We start from the raw sequence: 17,418 nt of genomic DNA, 5'->3' as shown, positions 1-17,418 counted from the left end.
AGATTTGGAAAATAATTAGTTCTTTCATGGATGCTTTGTTATGCATTAATTAATTAATTAATTAATCATTCAATTAAATATTTGTGTATGTACAGCATGAATTAATTTTTTCATTTTAATTTTACTTATTCATTTTAATATATTTTTGTTATATTATGATGTATATATTTTTTATTTATTAAATGTTAAATGTTCATGTTTTAAAAGTGATTCCATTTTGGTGCAATGACTCATGATGAAACGAGGTGATGTGTGTGTAGATTGGATGTCCAGACTTTAGGGGCACGGCTTGAATGGAGCGAGAGTGCAGGTCAGGTTGTAAATAAGAAGTGAGCTTTGTCAAAAGCCGGGGGAGCGAGGAGGCCAAAGCAGAGATGTTGATGGTCCTTCTGGTGATGTTCCTTCCAAAGGGGGAGGAGACTTGTTGAAGGTTGTGTTAAAAGTCAGCCACTACTACGTAACCAAAACTTTTCATTCGCCTGAAAGAGAGCGAGTGCGGCGCCAAAGCCTGAAGGACACACGCCAGCCGCCTTCTTATCCTTGCATTACTGCGTCACCATTACTGCATTATTACGGCTTTACTACTGCACTATTCCTGCATCGTTACTGCATTATTACTGCGTTACTGCTACATTATTCCTGCATCATTCCTGCAGCGGAGCAGGCGGTGCAGCCACATCTGGTCGTCATCAGAAGGGGCAGCGTCTCTTCCTGCTCACATGTGACTCCAGCAGTGTGTGAAGACAAGTCCAAGAGGAGGTTTTAGAAAACATTCCTTGAGTTTTACAGCAAGAAGTTGTTCTTTTTGGGGTGTATGGATTGACTCTGAGCTGTGATTGCGGGAAAAGAAGCAGGAGAAACCTCCAACTTTTGAACTTGGAGCCCTCCGAGGCTCCGATTCTTTGTCTTCTCCGATCAAACCATCTCCCCAACGGAAAGAGACGCCCCGCGAGCAAGGATCTACCTGGTTTCCCCATTTTCTTTTGGGTTGCTGTCCCGCCATGACTTCTAGTTACACGCATGGAATGGACAGGAACCGCTTGGAGAGTCCCGTCACCGCTAACCTGGACAACTTGCAAGCCAAGAAGAACTTCTCTGTGAGCCACCTTCTGGATCTGGAAGAAGCCGGGGAGATGGTCGGCAGTCAGGCCGACGAGAGTGTCGGGGAGGCTGGGAGAAGTTTGCTGGAGTCTCCGGGACTGACCAGTGGAAGCGACACAAACCAACAGGACAGTAAGTGGCTGACAGCAAGCGCCTTTATCATAAATAATACAACTCATCAATGCAGTCATAAAAAATGACACCTGAATCCAGGGGGTCCTTGAAGTGCAATGCATGTATAGTCAAAGTATATCAAATAAATATATATACATGAAACACATCACTTAATGTTATTTATTATTATGTATTTTTCATGTATCAATGAACTTTTTCTGTATAATGTGTATTGTCTGTGTACATGTTCACACTTTTCGGACGCCTGTATAACTCTACATGCACATTTTTGTAGGTATTTTCGCATTTCTAAGGTGTTTCTATGGTGTATAAAATAGTGTTCACAGGATGCTGCAGTAAAAAGTTAAACAAACAAAAGTCTTTCTGGCGCAGCAAGGAGCGAAAATAAAAAGGACGTTTTTTTTTCGGGGGGGGGCTTTAATGGGTGTTGTTGTTATTTTTAAAGGCTAAAAATGAGCGCAGTGACCGAGTGGAAGTGGTCGGGTCACGTCGTTAATTTCAGCTTATTTTCCGCCTGTCAAACACTCTCACACCATCTGACCCTAATCGTTTGTCATAATTAACGCGCTTGTCTTTCGGCGGCCATTAAACAATCAAATAACAACATATTGCCGCGCTGGTGCGGCAAACGTACACTCGTGGGTTTTTTTGTGCGACTGTTGTGGGAAAACAACATTTGCAACGTTGTTATAAGCTACACAGCGTATTTTCATGATATTGTCTTAATGCTGGGGCGTCCAACGTGCTTTTTGTGGCTCGCAGCATACTGTACACTAGACAACTACAGCAAAAAAGAGCAAAAGGAGTGAAAGCAGGCATTTAGATAACAACCAGAGAAGGTAATTTGTGTAGAAATTGTGTGTGAACGCTGACATGCTGTGCGGAAAATGTGTAATTTTGGGAAAAGTGGGAATTTTTGGGAATGTGAAAAAAGATTGTCGTGAACGCTTTGAATGGGTTGAGAAATGCGGGCCTTTGAGAAATATGGGAAATTTTTTTGACCCTGGAAAATGTGTAATTTCAGGAAAAGTAGTCATTTTTGGAGCGTCACATCAATGAAGGTCTGGAATGAGCTGAACGTTTCCATACTGGAATGGTTTGAATCTGTCGAAAAATGTAAGAAAGGCGGTTCTTGGAATGTTGTCACGGAAAATGCGGACATGCGGAAAATGTGGGGCATTTTTTTGAAGCCATCGTGTCCGGAATGAGCTGAACATTTTGACGTTGGAATGGTTTGAATGGACTGACAAATGTGCGAGTAGTTCAGTGTCAAAAAATGAGGGAATAAGAATAATGAATAGAAGAATTTAGGTGCATAACAACATATAATATAACATACACACATATTTATTATCTTATTATGTCAAATAATAACATATGCTTTATATATATATATATATATTATATATGCTATATTCTATATTTATTATATCAGTGTATGAATGAGCTTCATCCTTTACTCAGTAATACTAATAATACAACTAATAATACGCTTGGTCACCTATTAACACAAAGCTGACACGCAGGCTGTTTTTTCTTGAAGTATATAAGAACTATAATAAATACAACATCTTAACATGGGTTGGTTTTAGCCTGTTTTTCCAAATTCATTCAGTACGCGGCCCTCCGCTGAAAACACCCCTACCTTCGTGGGCGCACAAATAGCATAATTAGCATAAAACGCTTTGGTTTCATATGTATGAGTATTTTTTACTTTGCATCATGTAGAATTGCAGCCCATACATGTTAACTGACATCTTTAATGCTTTGTTGTGGCCACGCTAGCTAGCAGTCTTTTCTACTTTGCTCAGCCTTTCACACCATCGCCGATGTCTTAATAACAGCGATCGCCCTTCTGAAAGTGTTGGGATTATGCTTGGAAAAAGTCTAAGAAGGAAAATAATGTGGCTGCGCTGGCGTGGAATGGAACATTTGCCTTGAACGGCACCGCCAGGAAAATCGTTTGTGTAATTGATCTCATTTTACGCTTTGTTTTTAATGAAGGGTGAAAGGTCCGCTACTTTTTGAACCAATCCACTTGTAATTGAATCTAATGTGAGCCGCAGACACGTCAGTCACTCACAGGGCGATCGTGTGAACACCGAGCGAGGTTCCTCTCTACAATTAGACGGCAAATAGCGCAGAGGAGAATTCAAATGTGATATTAAGAAGTAACATGGGATCATTTGCCTTCATGAGAACGCTAACAATGCAGACATTTGGCGGTCCTGCTCATTAAGTGACCTTTTTAGGAGAGGAAAATGCTTTTGTGTGCTTTCAAACGACACATCGTCTGTGTTTTAAGTGCGGCGTGTGCGGGCAAAAGAGGGTACAGAGTTGTTTCTTACTGGCCTTTACCATCTTGGAAAAATAGCATGACACTAGAAAACAGCACAGATGCAACAAAGAGCAAAAAGGCAGAATGTAAGGAGAAAATGTTGAAATGTTTTCACTAATAATAATAATAATAATATGAAATCATGAGACGCTTCGCAACCTGCAACACTAAACTCACACGCAGGCTGTTTTTCTTTAAAAGTACTCTACAGTAATAGTAATCATAGTAGTAGTAGTACAGTGTAATAAAATAATTCTTTAAAAGTGCTGCACAGTAGCAGTGGTACTAGTAATAGTACGCTGTAATAATATTATTTTCTTTTAAAGTAATGTAAAGTAGTCATAGTAGTTCAGACTAATCATTTTTTAAAGTACTGTACAGTATCAGTAGTAGTAGTACAAGTATAATATTTTTTCTTAAAAGGTACTGTACAGTACTATCAGTAGTATAGTATATTTTTTCTTTAGCTGTTTACTGTATTGTAGTAGTAGTAGTATTAGTGCAGTATAATAATTTGCTCTTTAAAGGTACTCTACAGTAGCCGTAGCAGTACAGCACAATTATATTGTTTCCTTTAAAAATAATGTATAGTAGTAGCACTACAGTATAATCATTGTTTTTCTTTAAAAGTACTGTACAGTAGCAGCAGTAGTAGTACACTGTAATATATATATTTTATAAAGCAATGTACAGTAGTAGTAGTAGTAGTAGTACGGTATAATAATATTTATATTTTTATATTTCATATTTTTCATATATTCATATTCCTTTGAAAGTAATTTATAGTAGTAGTAGTAGTAGTTGCGCAGTATAATAATGTTTTTTCTTTAAACATACTGTACAGTAGTAGTACTACAGCATAATATATTTTCCTTTAAAAGTACTATATAGTTGTGGTACAGTATAAAGATAGTAGTGTACATGGCAGCCTTCAGCGTTCCGTTCATCTGAAGCTTGTTGTTTGGATGAATCGAGGAATATGAATATGAAGCAAACACAAGCAGTTAGTGCTTGGCTGCGCAACATATCACAAAAGAGGCAAAAAAACGCAGTTTTCCAAAGTCAGAGCTGATGTGTGTGAATGTCTTGTTGTAGATATTAGATATATTAGATAAGATGACAGGGCTGCTTTCATGGATGACCAAGGAAATTCAAAAATATTCTCATTTGAGAGGCTGGAGATCAGAGGGTATTTACATTTTGAAAACAAAAAAAAACGCTGAATCGAATACCAAAATAGTTGTCGATTAATTGAATAATAGATTAATCATTGATTAATCTATTAATTGTTGCAGCTCTACTACATTTATATATATATATATATATATATATATATGTATATGTATAGTATAGTAGTATATACTGTATATATCAAAATATGGATATGAGGCACACTGTTTTACGTTGTACATCCGTACTGCAGGAACAACATATATATATATCTATATATCTATCTATCTATATCTATATCTATATCTATATATATATATATATATATATATATATATACACATTCTTCTTTTTAATGTCATGTATTGATTGTAATATATATAATATATGTTGTTCAATGATGAATTTATGATTTATTTTGATTGTATGAATGAATTATGACTCAAGTGAAGGTTGTTTTTTTTTTGCGTATAATGTGTGTGTATTTATATACTGTATGTATATTACATGCCCAGACTGTACAAAGGCGATGTAGTGATGAGTCGTCCGTGTTGATGTTGTCCCTCCGACAGACGAGCAGATGAACACGGAGGAGAAGAAAAAGAGGAAGCAGCGCAGGAACAGGACCACCTTCAACAGCAGTCAGCTGCAGGCTCTGGAGAGGGTGTTTGAGAGAACGCACTACCCCGACGCTTTTGTACGCGAGGACCTCGCCCGCCGGGTCAACCTCACCGAGGCCAGAGTGCAGGTAAGCAAGACAACCCCCCCCCCCAGCCCCCCACCCTCACCTGTTTAGTCTCTTTACGTCTGGAACACTTTTCTTCTTTTCACTGTGGGCCACACACTGTACAGCATATTGCTGTTTTTATATATATATATACCGAAAATGAGGGTTTGGGGGCAAAAGCAAGAATTTTTGTACTATGGGAAAATTGTTATCCTGAATGTTTTGATGTTGGAATAATTGGAATGTGTGAAAAATGAGAGAATAATAACATATAGCAAACATACTGTAGGTGGCCTCGTGGTTAGCACGTCGGCCTCACAGTCAGGCGATGGAGGGCTTGGATCTGCACTGGAACATCTCTGTGTGGCGTTTGCACGTTCTCCCCGTGTTTGTGTGGCTTTTCTCTTCCCACAACCCCCCCGCCTCCAAAGAAACCCCACGCACGTTGACATGTTATGTTAATTGTATCGTGTAAATTCTGCATAGGTGTGAATGTGAGTGTGAATGCTTGTTTGTATATGCAGCAAGTGTCCTGTCATTGGCTGGCGACCAGTGCGGGGTGCACCCCGCCTCTCCCCCAAAGTCAGCTGGGATGGGCCTGCTTACCCGGGACCCTAACGAGGACGAGCACTGCTGAAAAACACAAAATGAATGAATGATTCAAGATAAATGATTCAAAAAATGATAAACCAGAGTAACAAAAACAGAATATAGAAAATAAAAAAATTAAAATAAAAAGTGGCAGAAAATTTTTAAAAAATGGTGAGTAATGCTAATAAATAAGTCAATAATGCTAATACACAACATTTAAATTTAAAAAAAGTCATAATAGAAAGAAAATAAATATTGATTAAAGTAAAAAACATGACAGAACATAGAAAAATAAAAAGTGATATAAAATAAAAAAAAATGGATAAGTTAATAATAATAGTAAAGACATTTTCAAATAAATAGTGATTCAAGTCAAAAACTGACAGCATACAGCAAAGTAAAAGAGAAAACTAAAAGTGATAGAAAATAAAAATTGATAAGTGAATAATAATAGGTGCCCTGCGATTGGCTGGCGACCAGTCCAGGGTGTACCCCGCCGCTCGTCCGAAGTCAGCTGGGATAGGCTCCAGCATACCCCCACGACCCTAATTAGGATCGGCGGCATAGAAAATAGATGGACGGATGGATGATTAAACGAAAAACATGACAGAATGTAGAAAAATAAAATAGAACATTTAAAAGTGATTAGAAAAATCAAATAAAAAGAGACAGGTGAATAATAACAATAAATAAAATTTAAAAGAGTAGTTGATAGTGATAGCGATTCAAGTAAAAAAAAAATTGACAAAATATAGAAAACTACAAGAAAAAATTAAAAAGTGATAGAAAATAAAATAAAAATTGATGAGTGAATAATAATAATGAAAATTTTAATTTAAAAGAGTAATAATAGATGGAAAATAAATACATATTGATTCAAGTAAAAAAAACATGACAGAATATAGAAAAATAAAAGAGAAAATTTGAAAGTGATTAAAAAATAAAATTAAATGGATAAGTGAATATTAACAGTAAATAGAAAAAATTTAATTTAGAGGGGTAGTAATTAAAAAAAATAGTGAATAAAGTAAAAAAAAAAACCTGACATATATCGAAAAGTAAAAGAGAAAACTAAAAAGTGACAGAAAATAAAATAAAAATTGATAAGGGAATAATAATAGTAAAGAAAATTGGAATTTAAAACATTAATAGTGGGTGGAAAATAAAATAAATAGTGATTAAAGTCACAGTAAAGTCAAAGTGACAGCATATGGAAAAGTAAAATGGATAAGTGAATAAGGAGACTAGATCAAATTTAAACTTGAAAGCGTAATAACAAATAACATAAATGGTGATTGAAATGAAAACCTGACAGAATATGGTGTGTAGAGTCCATAAATGCAGGCTGTAGATGAATCAGTAATGATTAATAATGCTCAGTCAATGAAATATATTTCTTGGTATTGTTGAAATTCTCTTGCATGCTTCTACTGTTGATGGACAATTGATCATTTATTTAAAACATGTCATTGTGTACCCAACCACATGGTAGCGTTACCAGTACCGATAACTCTGATTACATTTCAATTGATCAGCGCGCGCTGGCAGCACAACTGACTTAACATCCCAACACTCTTTTTGTGTACTTTTACGCCGAATGTTTGACAAGGACACGCTTGATAAAAGCACCCACGTCACCGCACATAACAATCAGCAGAAAAAATATAAGCGCTGAGAATTTAGTTTGTGATTTTATTTTGTTTTTTTCCCCACTTTTGGCTTTTTCCCTGCCGGGGGTCACGGCCGCGAGTTAATCACATGCATGGCTGGGACTTAGTTTTGCACACCGGATGCCCTTCCTGGCACGATGCTAGCCGGGACGTCGTGAAAGGCATAAGCTTGCACCATGACGCCACCAAGGATCCCATATGAGTTATGATTAATTACACACCATCATAGAATTGATCTGATTAATCTTTTAATGAAATATTCGGGAAAAATGAGGGGAAAAGACAGCAAACACAGGAAATTTTGATCCTCCACCAGAATGAATAAAAATAAAGTAAAATAAAAAAAGAAGGAATAGTTTCCGTCAACACGGGAGATCAGTATCAACAAACACGCGTCCACCTAACTCGAGCAACATCGGCTAAAAGCTGAACAAAACAGAACACGATTGAAAACCACAAGCACATAAACGGGCAAGCGTTGAAAACAAGCAAGCAGTCGGAGAGCAGCGCATGTCAAGAATCATTTCATAAACCCAAACAACAATGGCGGCATTTGAAAGCTCACACTTTAGCCCTTCCACCGCCACAAGCACCGTTTCTCTACCGCTTTATTTACACTCATCCAGTAGTAAATACACTCTATGTACATTTTCACATCGACAGTAGCCATCAAAGTCTTTACTTCCATACCAACATCATCCACGCACACCTTGTACATAAAATATGATTATTCTTCTAGCGATGTGGGTTTAAGAGGTTGAATACTCCCTATAATTCACATAAAGGCCTCATAAAAGGACGTTTTTCCTACTAAAAATGTTAGTTGTGTTTGTAGAGGGAAAAGGAAATGGTGATGCTGGAGCGAGAAGAAGGAGCACATCTGTCATTAATGTGTAACAGAAAGCAATGCAGAAAGTCTTTGCGGCTCATTCCTGAGGCCAAGCGTCAGCGCGCAGCATCTAATAATACCCACTAAGGTTTCACAGCGAGCAACAATGCAATCTTTAACGTTTTTGGAAAGAAAAAGCCACTCAAAGAGGAGTCTTATTCACCGATGGTGAGCAATCACAGGTCACATTGTGTGTGTGTGTGTGGTTGTGTGTGTGTGTGTGTGTGTAAATACTAATATTATTCAATAAGAACACAGCTATAGTTGTGCAGGGACTGAATAAGTATGTATACACACTCTTAACTATATGTTGTATTGTGCAATATTGTGTATTGGGCAAAAAAACAATAATATTAAGGCTTTAATTAAAATGTAAAATGTTTAAAATGTTGAATTTAATATATGTAGTATATGTAGTACAAATTTAAAAAGTTATTTCTTCTTTTTAATTAATTAATTAATTAATATTATGTAAATGTTATATATATATATATATGTTATATTAATATTTTAATAGCAAGTATTTTTTTATGTATTTTATTGGGATTTTTTTCAAAAAATATTTATTTATTAATGAATTATGAATTAAATACAAATAAAATAATAATAATAAGAACATTTATTTAAAAATATTGTGCCGCACGGTGGTCTAGTGGTTAGCACGTTGGCCAATACAAGAACAGCTTGGAGATCGGGAAGACCTGGGTTCGATTCTCCCCTGGGCATTTCTGTGTGGAGTTTGCAAGTTCTCCCCGTGTGCGCGTGGGTTTTCTCCGGGCACTCCGGCTTCCTCCCACATTCCCAAAAACATGTAGGTGAGGTTAATTGGCGATTGTCCATAGGTATGACTGTGAGTGTGAATGTTTGTTTGTCTATATGTGCCCTGCCATTGGCTGGCGACCAGTCCAGGGTGTACCCCGCCTGTCGCCCAAAGTCAGCTGGGATAGGCTCCAGCATGCCCCCGCGACCCTAATGAGGATGAAGCGGTATAGAAAATGGATGGATGGAAAAAATATTGTATAATATATGTACTATATAGTACAGTATATGTGTGTATTATTTCCTTTTGGGGACACCCTGAAGCACAGTATCTGATATCATTATCATGAAACGGGGTAGGATCAAACAAGCTCTGCTTTAATACTTTTGATGCATTTTGTACATTAAAAATGCTAAAAGCAATCCATATTTTGCAAAAACACATACGTATGGTCCTGACATATGACATGGCATACTTATTCCATACATATGTATGATACATGCATACTTATGTATGATGTCATTGTGTCAATTCTGTCCGACGCGGACACAATGACATCATACATACATGTACGTATGGAAAATATTACACACATACTATGTATGCACAGCATTCACACAATCATATGTCATATTATATGTCATGACACACATACAGTACATGTCTGTGTTGCAGAAAGAAGGTTCCTAATGAAACAATGACATGTAAAGATGATTTGTATTTGCTTCCTGCAGGTTTGGTTTCAGAACCGGCGAGCCAAGTTCCGCAGGAACGAGCGAGCCATGCTGGCCAGCAAAAACGCTTCCCTCCTCAAATCCTATTCTGGAGAAGTGACAGCGGTGGAGCAGCCAATTGTGCCCCGCCCTGCGCCACGCCCAAACGACTACCTTTCCTGGGGTAGCACCGCCCCTTACAGGTAGGTCTGCTGCGGAATGTCCAACCACGTCCAAGTGTATTGTAATCATGTATCAGTGACATGTACAGCAGTGTTTGTCCACTGGTAGGTTGGGAACCAAAAGTGAGTCGGAGACCCATTCTGGGTGGGTCATGGACAGACAAGTCAAAAATGACATTAACTCGTTCAATCCCAGCCATTTTTCAAAATTCAATTTCAGTACCGACCATTTTGGAGGATTTTGACTGATCTTTCGAAACACAAAGGATATTGTGTTCTATGGCTATATACACATGGAACTTACCAAAAGAAAGATTAGACTTCCGTCTTTCATCAGGAAAAACAAGTTTGTTTGTACCTTTTTCCATTTTTTTCCCCTTAAGTTTCAGGAAATATCAGTTCCCGACTAGAAAAGGGAGAAAAAAACAACTATACCAACATAAACAACACAAAAAAGGGGTTGTTTTACATCAGAATAACAATTTATTTACAAATATAACACCATTAACTATTTACAATTTTTACATTTGGAACTAAACTATCAAAAATAACATGCATGTTAGATTAATTGGCAACTCTAAATTGTCCATAGGTATGAATGTGAGTGTGAATGGTTGTTTGTCTATATGTGCCCTGCCATTGGCTGGCCACCAGTCCAGGGTGTACCCCGCTTGTTGCCCGAAGTCGGCTGGGATAGGCTCCAGCATACCCCCGCGCCCCAATGAAAAGAAGCGGCATAGAAAATGGATGGATGGAACTAAACTATGTGTGTGCATGCGTTCAAATTTCCCCACAGTGCGTAACCTCCTGCATGCTACACTCCTCGCGCTCTTATCAAATGTACTTCTGCCACCTTGTGGGTATTTTTATGGCTTCAAATTGTTCCGAAGTGAAATGCAGTAGCGGGGAGTTGCGTCATCACCTCTTTTTGCCTCTCACGCAAAAAAACGTAAAAGACGTATAAATACGTTGTTGGATCGGGCGTTCGGGTTTATGAAAAAGTATAACTACGTCTTTGGTGCTGATGAGTTCATGCAATTGTCTGATAGTATGGAGTCTATTTTTTGGATTGGCAAACATCATTTTTTAGATATTTTTTGGAGTTGACGTTACTCCCCTTAAGCTCTGAAATGCATTTTGCACGTGTAATTGAGTGTTTCAGAAGATGACATGCACGTGTTTTGAAGGTCATTTTTCAATAAAAATAAATGTAGCTGGCTTTTGCCTCTAGAAAATTGGGCCATGGGAAAATGTGCGTCCCAGGATGAGACCAGTTGAGACTGACGTACAGTACATCATCTACGTGGTACTCAGCCGCCGGCTTACACAACCTTTTCTTTGTAAGTGATAAAAACATAAAAACACTTACCTCACCTTAATGGAACATTTGGAAAAGTGGCTTACCTTCTGTTATGAATTCACTGCATTAAAAAACACGTGGAAAAAAGGACTCAACCCATTAACAATTCTAATAAGCAATCATCTGCTTCTTGCATTAAAAAAAAAAAATTTCATGTGACAAATGAGCACTTGAATGAATCGTAAATATAGAATAATTATTCAATAATAAAATGTGATCACTAGGAATTTATAATTTAATATTTATTGATGTATTTATATTGGATATATTTATTTTTTAATTAGATTTTTATTTTTATTATGTATGTATTTATTTTTCAATATTTATGTTGTTGATTATATACATATATTTTTAAAATGTATATTTAATTTTAAATTTAATAATAATCCAAATAAAAAAAAACAACATAGGGTGACAATTGTGTCATATATAAAGTACAGTATGTGTAATCCCTGCAGAATATAACCACTGCAAAATGACTTTCTGTTCTGATGAAAATGCCATTTAATCTCTTAAACCCTTAAAAAAGACAAAATCAATCAATAATTTAGGGTGACTAAGAGTAAATGAAGCTGTTTGTTTGGTCAGTTTCAGCTGAAAATGATACTTGTGCACTGCTAACACTGCTAAGTATGTTACTAGGGATGCTCCGATGGCTCGGCCAACAATTGGTATTGGCCAATTTCTATCAAAAAAAATCGCGTGATCAGCATGTGCCGATAAAACGCCAGCAGCACCGATCACAAAAGCCGGTCACCTGTGGCTAGCACTATTGCACTGCAGCGACCCTTTCGCGCAGTGAAGTGTCTTGACCTAACTAACGTCTTTGGCAGTGTCGTCCTCCCACTTTCACACAAAACCAAAACAATCATGTCTGCCGTGTGGCAGACGGCTAAGCTAATAACCTGAAAAATAATCAAATTCATCGGACGAAGTGGTACGTTTTTGGTTTCTTAAAGGGATAGTTCGGATTTCTTAACATGAAGGGTTTTTTTTAACCGCAAAAAAATCTGACCTCACAATCGTTCGTCGTTACTTTCTTGTATCTTCGTATCATTGTCCGTTGTTGTGTATGTGTTCCGCGCACATACGCATTGTGGAACACATACATGACAATAGACAGATGACAGCGCACAATAGTACGACGGAAGAGAAAGTAACGCAGAGCGATTGTGAGGTACGATTTTTTTCGAGGAGGCATTTTTGTGATGCAAATGTATTACTCATTTGAACGCATATTGTTTTGAGAAGCCAAACTCTTTACTTAAGTAAACCAACTCACCGCAACTACGTTCCTCATCACCGAAATCCGGCCAGAACTGGGCTCACGGGACGAAGTGGGGGGGGGTTAGTCACTGCTGATGGGGATGTCATACAACTTCATGTCAAAAAATCCCAACTATCCCTTTAAGTTTAGACGGAATAAATTCTAGGCAAACTGGTTAACTCTCTAGATTACTAGCTTGTTAGCTCGCTAGAGGCCGTCGCGTGTCCCTGCAGGATAAGAGTTGAGCAATGTGATGCAAACAAAGAATAATAGGAGTGTAAAGGTGACTATATGGGTTTTATTTCATGTCTTCAAGGCTCTAATAATGTTAAAACCCGTATTTAGAAAGTCAAAAACAGGTTTTCTTTGCTCTAACTACGATAACATTGAATCCTATATCGCGGAAATTCGTTTATCGTGATTGGTTCTGGAACCAACTAACCGCTGCAAACGAGGGACGACTGTAGATCACAATACAAAATGTGGCTTAACCTTACGACTGCTTTTCTTGCTGATTGTGCTTCCAACTCCCTTGGCATCATTAGCCGGCTCCTCCCTTGTCGTTCTGGGCTCTGGGCTCAGTCATCCAGGTCTTGGTAATCCATAAAGGTTCACTCGAGTCAACCGGACTCTTCTTGTTTGTTGAAGACGTTCCACCTTTCGTCCAATGCGTCTTCATTTCTAAAATTGCAGTTGTTGGGTTTCCCGGTTTACAATATGTCCCTGGCGGGTGTGTCCCCTGGGGGTGGTCACGGTAGGTTTGTTGTTGAATCTTCAGGGGAATAGCGAAGCTAGGGAAAATTACTATCATGATGTAGTTTTTGCTATGATAGTAACGGATGACCGATCTTTTTGACCTCGTTTTTTCTTGTTTGTTGTTTTTCTGTCAGTACCATGGCGGCCTACCCACCAAGCTGCTCCAACACCAACACATCCCAGGGCATGAACATGGCCAACAGCATTGCCAACCTGCGGCTCAAAGCGAAAGAGTACAGCTTGAACCAGGTGCCCACGGTCAACTGAAAGGTCTGGGAGAACCGGCGGGTAGGAGAGCCTCCAAAGCCACTGGACTCCCACAGACTATCTCTGGAATGAACTTCATCTCACCAGAATAACCGCTTTCTGGTCCTTTTTTCACCAAATCAGGAAAAAGCAAAAAAGTACCAGTAGGTGTTGGGGGAGATCTCACTCCAAGGCAACTGTTGTTTATACGAAGACATCTTGATGGATGTTGTATTCAAATATCGGCATATTCTTATTGGGACTGATTTTCAAACATTTTTTTTCCATTTTTTGGGGGCACAGAAGGACATATGTGGAATTTCCTTTGTCCACTTTGGCTGTGGTGAATCTTCTGGAAATTTTTTATTTTTTTTTGTCAAAGACTCCATGTTAAAATGGCGTTCATGATATCTTTTTGTTTTTATCACTTTCCTATCCATAGTAAACCAACGACAACTTTATTTTCATGTAACTCTTCCATATACAGGGACGGATCTTGTATTTCCCAAACCCAGTAGAACCTTTCCATTTTCTGTGATGTCATTTGTAACAGAAAAAATTATATTAATAAAAAAAAAAAAAAAATTCATTTTGATTCAAGAGATCTTTTCGTCTTACAGCCTGGGCCATGTCGCTAGAAAAAGACCAAATAAAACATATTTAGCATAAAGCGTGCATGAGATGATGCTTAGTCAGTGAGTTTCAGCGGTAAAGGAGCGATACTTGTGCCGATGGAAAGGCTAAGTGCTTTCAAACGCTGCTAAGTTTGTTGCATTAGTGGTTTGTTTTATGAAATGATTCCTGACACATGCTGTTCTCTGACTGCTCGCTTCTTTTCCACATTTGTACATTTAAGTGCTTGTGGTTTGAATTGTCATCTGTTATTTGAGCTTTTAGCAGACGCTCTTCCAGTTATGTGGATGTATAGCATGTGCACAGCGGTGTGAAAAAGGCTTTGCCCCCTTCCTGATTTCTTATTTTTTTGCATGTTTGTCACACTTAAATGTTTCAGATCATCAAACAAGTTTAAATATTAGTCAATGACAACACAACTGAACACAAAATGCAGTTTTTAAATGAAACTTTATTATTAAGGGAGAAAAAAATCCAAGCCTACATGGCCCTGTGTGAAAAAGTGATTGCCCCCCCCTGTTAAAACATAACTGAGATTAATTGATCTATCAGTCTGCAAAAGGTTATAGACTCATTTCTAAAGCTTTGGGAGTCCAGCGAACCACAGTGAGAGCCATTATCCACAAATGGCAAAAACATGGAACCAAAATGACCCCAAGAGCGCAGTGACGACTCATCCGAGAGGTCACAAAAGGCCCCACAACAACACCCAAAGAACTGCAGGTCTCACTTGCCTCGGTTAAGGTCAGTGTTCATGACTCCACCGTAAGAAAGACACTGGGCAAAAACGGCCTGCATGGCAGAGTTCCAAGACCAAAACCACTGCTGAACAAAAAGAACATTAAGGCTCGTCTCAATTTTGCCAGAAAACATCTTGATGATCACCAAAACCTTTGGGAAAATACTCTGTGGTCTGACGAGACAAAAGTTGAACTTTTTGGAAGGTGTGTGTCCCATTACATCTGGCATAAAAGTAATGCTGCATTTCAGAAAAAGAACATCATACCAACAGTAAAATATGGTGGTGGTAGTGTGATGGTCTGGGGCTGTTTTGCTGCTTTAGGACGTGGAAGACTTGCTGTGATAAATGGAACCATGAATTCTGCCGTCTACCAAAAACTCCTGAAGGAGAATGTCCGGCCATCTGTTGGTGACCTCAAACTTAAACCAACTTGGGTTCTGCAGCAGGACAATGATCCAAAACACACCAGCAAGTCCACCTCTGAATGGATGAAGAAAAGTCTTTGTAGTGGCCTAGTCAAAGTCCTGACCTGAATCCTATTGAGATGCTGTGGCATGACCTTAAAAAGGTGCTTCATGCTGGAAAACCCTCCAATGTGGCTGAATGACAACAATTTTGCAAAGATGAGTGGGCCGAAATTCCTCCCCAGCGCTGTAGTTATCACAAACGCTTGATTGCAGTTGTTGCTGCTAAGGGGGCCCAACCACTTATTAGGTTTAGGGGGCAATCACTTTTTCACACAGGGCCATGTAGCTTTGGATTTGTTTTGTCCCTTAATAATAAAAAGTTTCATTTAAAAACTGCATTTTGTGTTCAGTTGTGCTGTCATTGACTAATATTTAAATTTGTTTGATGATCTGAAACATTTAAGTGTGACAAAGAGGCAAAAAAAGAACCACACCACTGTATATTGATATAAGCGTCACGTAGTAGTTACCACGGCAACACGCTGCCCCATGTACTGGGGTCCGCAGGGTTTAAAAGGCTGTAAAATTAACTGGGTTTAATGACATTTATAAAAGCCTAGTTCCAAAAATGACAAAATATACGACTGCAGAGATATAGTCCCATAAAGTGTAGCTTATTAACGATAAGAAATAGGTATGTTTTTAGTTGGTAACATGATCTTGGAGTCCTAACAAGCTCTACTGGAGAAAGATTTATAACACCAGAAAAGTTCCTTCCTCTGAGAAAAACCTCAAGCTATGAATTCTTTAGATGTTTGTTTTTTTAAATTATTTCAATCAGCTGAAATATTTGTCCTTTAAAAAAAAAAGTTTTTTTATGATGTGGGAAATCCACTCCTTTATACGGAGGACCCAAGGGCCTCATTTGAAGCGTACATGATGTTTCTTCTTGGCCCCTAATAACCTCTGCAACAAACAAAGACAACATTGGTCTTGTGTGGCACACGCCAGCTGGAAAGTACATAAAAGTACAAGGACTGCAGTGGAAAGCAAGTGATACCACAGTGACACATATATGGATTTTAATGAGGGTGTATTTTTATGATACAGGAAACCTCAGAGTTTTTACATGTCATAAATGGAATTATTCATTCCGAAAAACTACCTTCAAAAATATTTTTGCAATTAAAGCTCTTTTTTTTAAACAATTCTAATGCTTTAATAGGGTCTGAAATCTTACATTTCAATTGTTCATATATTTCTTCAGTGAATTCATATGAAACAAGCTGGGGAAATATCGCTATCGGGCTTTTAATTGCTATGGAAACCCTGATGGGACATCAGAGCAAAAATGCTAATGAGACACTCAACTAATGTCACTGTGTCAATGATTTTCAATGAATATATGTTCTTCGCTTCAAGTCAAAGTACATTTGTATTACACAGAAAAGTGTCAAGGTGACTTGTTTTTAACTAAGGAATAGATTTACCATGAGCAGTGCAACATAAATGCAACATCTTTAACAGTATATCCATGCAAATGTCCATTTTTTTTGTATTTTTAAAAATTAATTACAATTCATTAATGTAATTTTAAATTGTATTATTTAATTACATATTTTTTAAATAATTTGTTTTTTCCAAAAATAGGCCATTTTTATTTGTTCTAAAATCAATTAAAATCATTACAATTTACTAATGTAATTAGAAATTGTATTATTTAATTACATA

At 37.7% G+C, this 17,418-nt stretch overlaps 1 protein-coding gene across 1 annotated transcript; it reads left to right on the top strand.

The window, feature by feature from the left end:
• The first annotated feature begins 477 nt into the window (after positions 1 to 477).
• Positions 478 to 14,506, top strand: prrx1b (paired related homeobox 1b). The gene is made up of 4 exons (XM_054790795.1): positions 478 to 1,233; positions 5,317 to 5,492; positions 10,116 to 10,297; positions 13,794 to 14,506. The coding sequence occupies exons 1-4, from the start codon at positions 1,002 to 1,004 to the stop codon at positions 13,924 to 13,926; spliced, it is 723 nt and encodes a 240-aa protein (XP_054646770.1). The 5' UTR covers positions 478 to 1,001; the 3' UTR covers positions 13,927 to 14,506.
• The last annotated feature ends 2,912 nt before the right edge of the window (positions 14,507 to 17,418 follow it).

This window comes from Dunckerocampus dactyliophorus, chromosome 10 (genome assembly GCF_027744805.1).
Source record: "Dunckerocampus dactyliophorus isolate RoL2022-P2 chromosome 10, RoL_Ddac_1.1, whole genome shotgun sequence".
Classification (NCBI taxonomy): Eukaryota; Metazoa; Chordata; class Actinopteri; order Syngnathiformes; family Syngnathidae; genus Dunckerocampus; species Dunckerocampus dactyliophorus.
The sequence above is the reverse complement of the archived record's forward strand: the minus strand, read 5'-3'. Positions and strand labels throughout refer to the sequence as shown.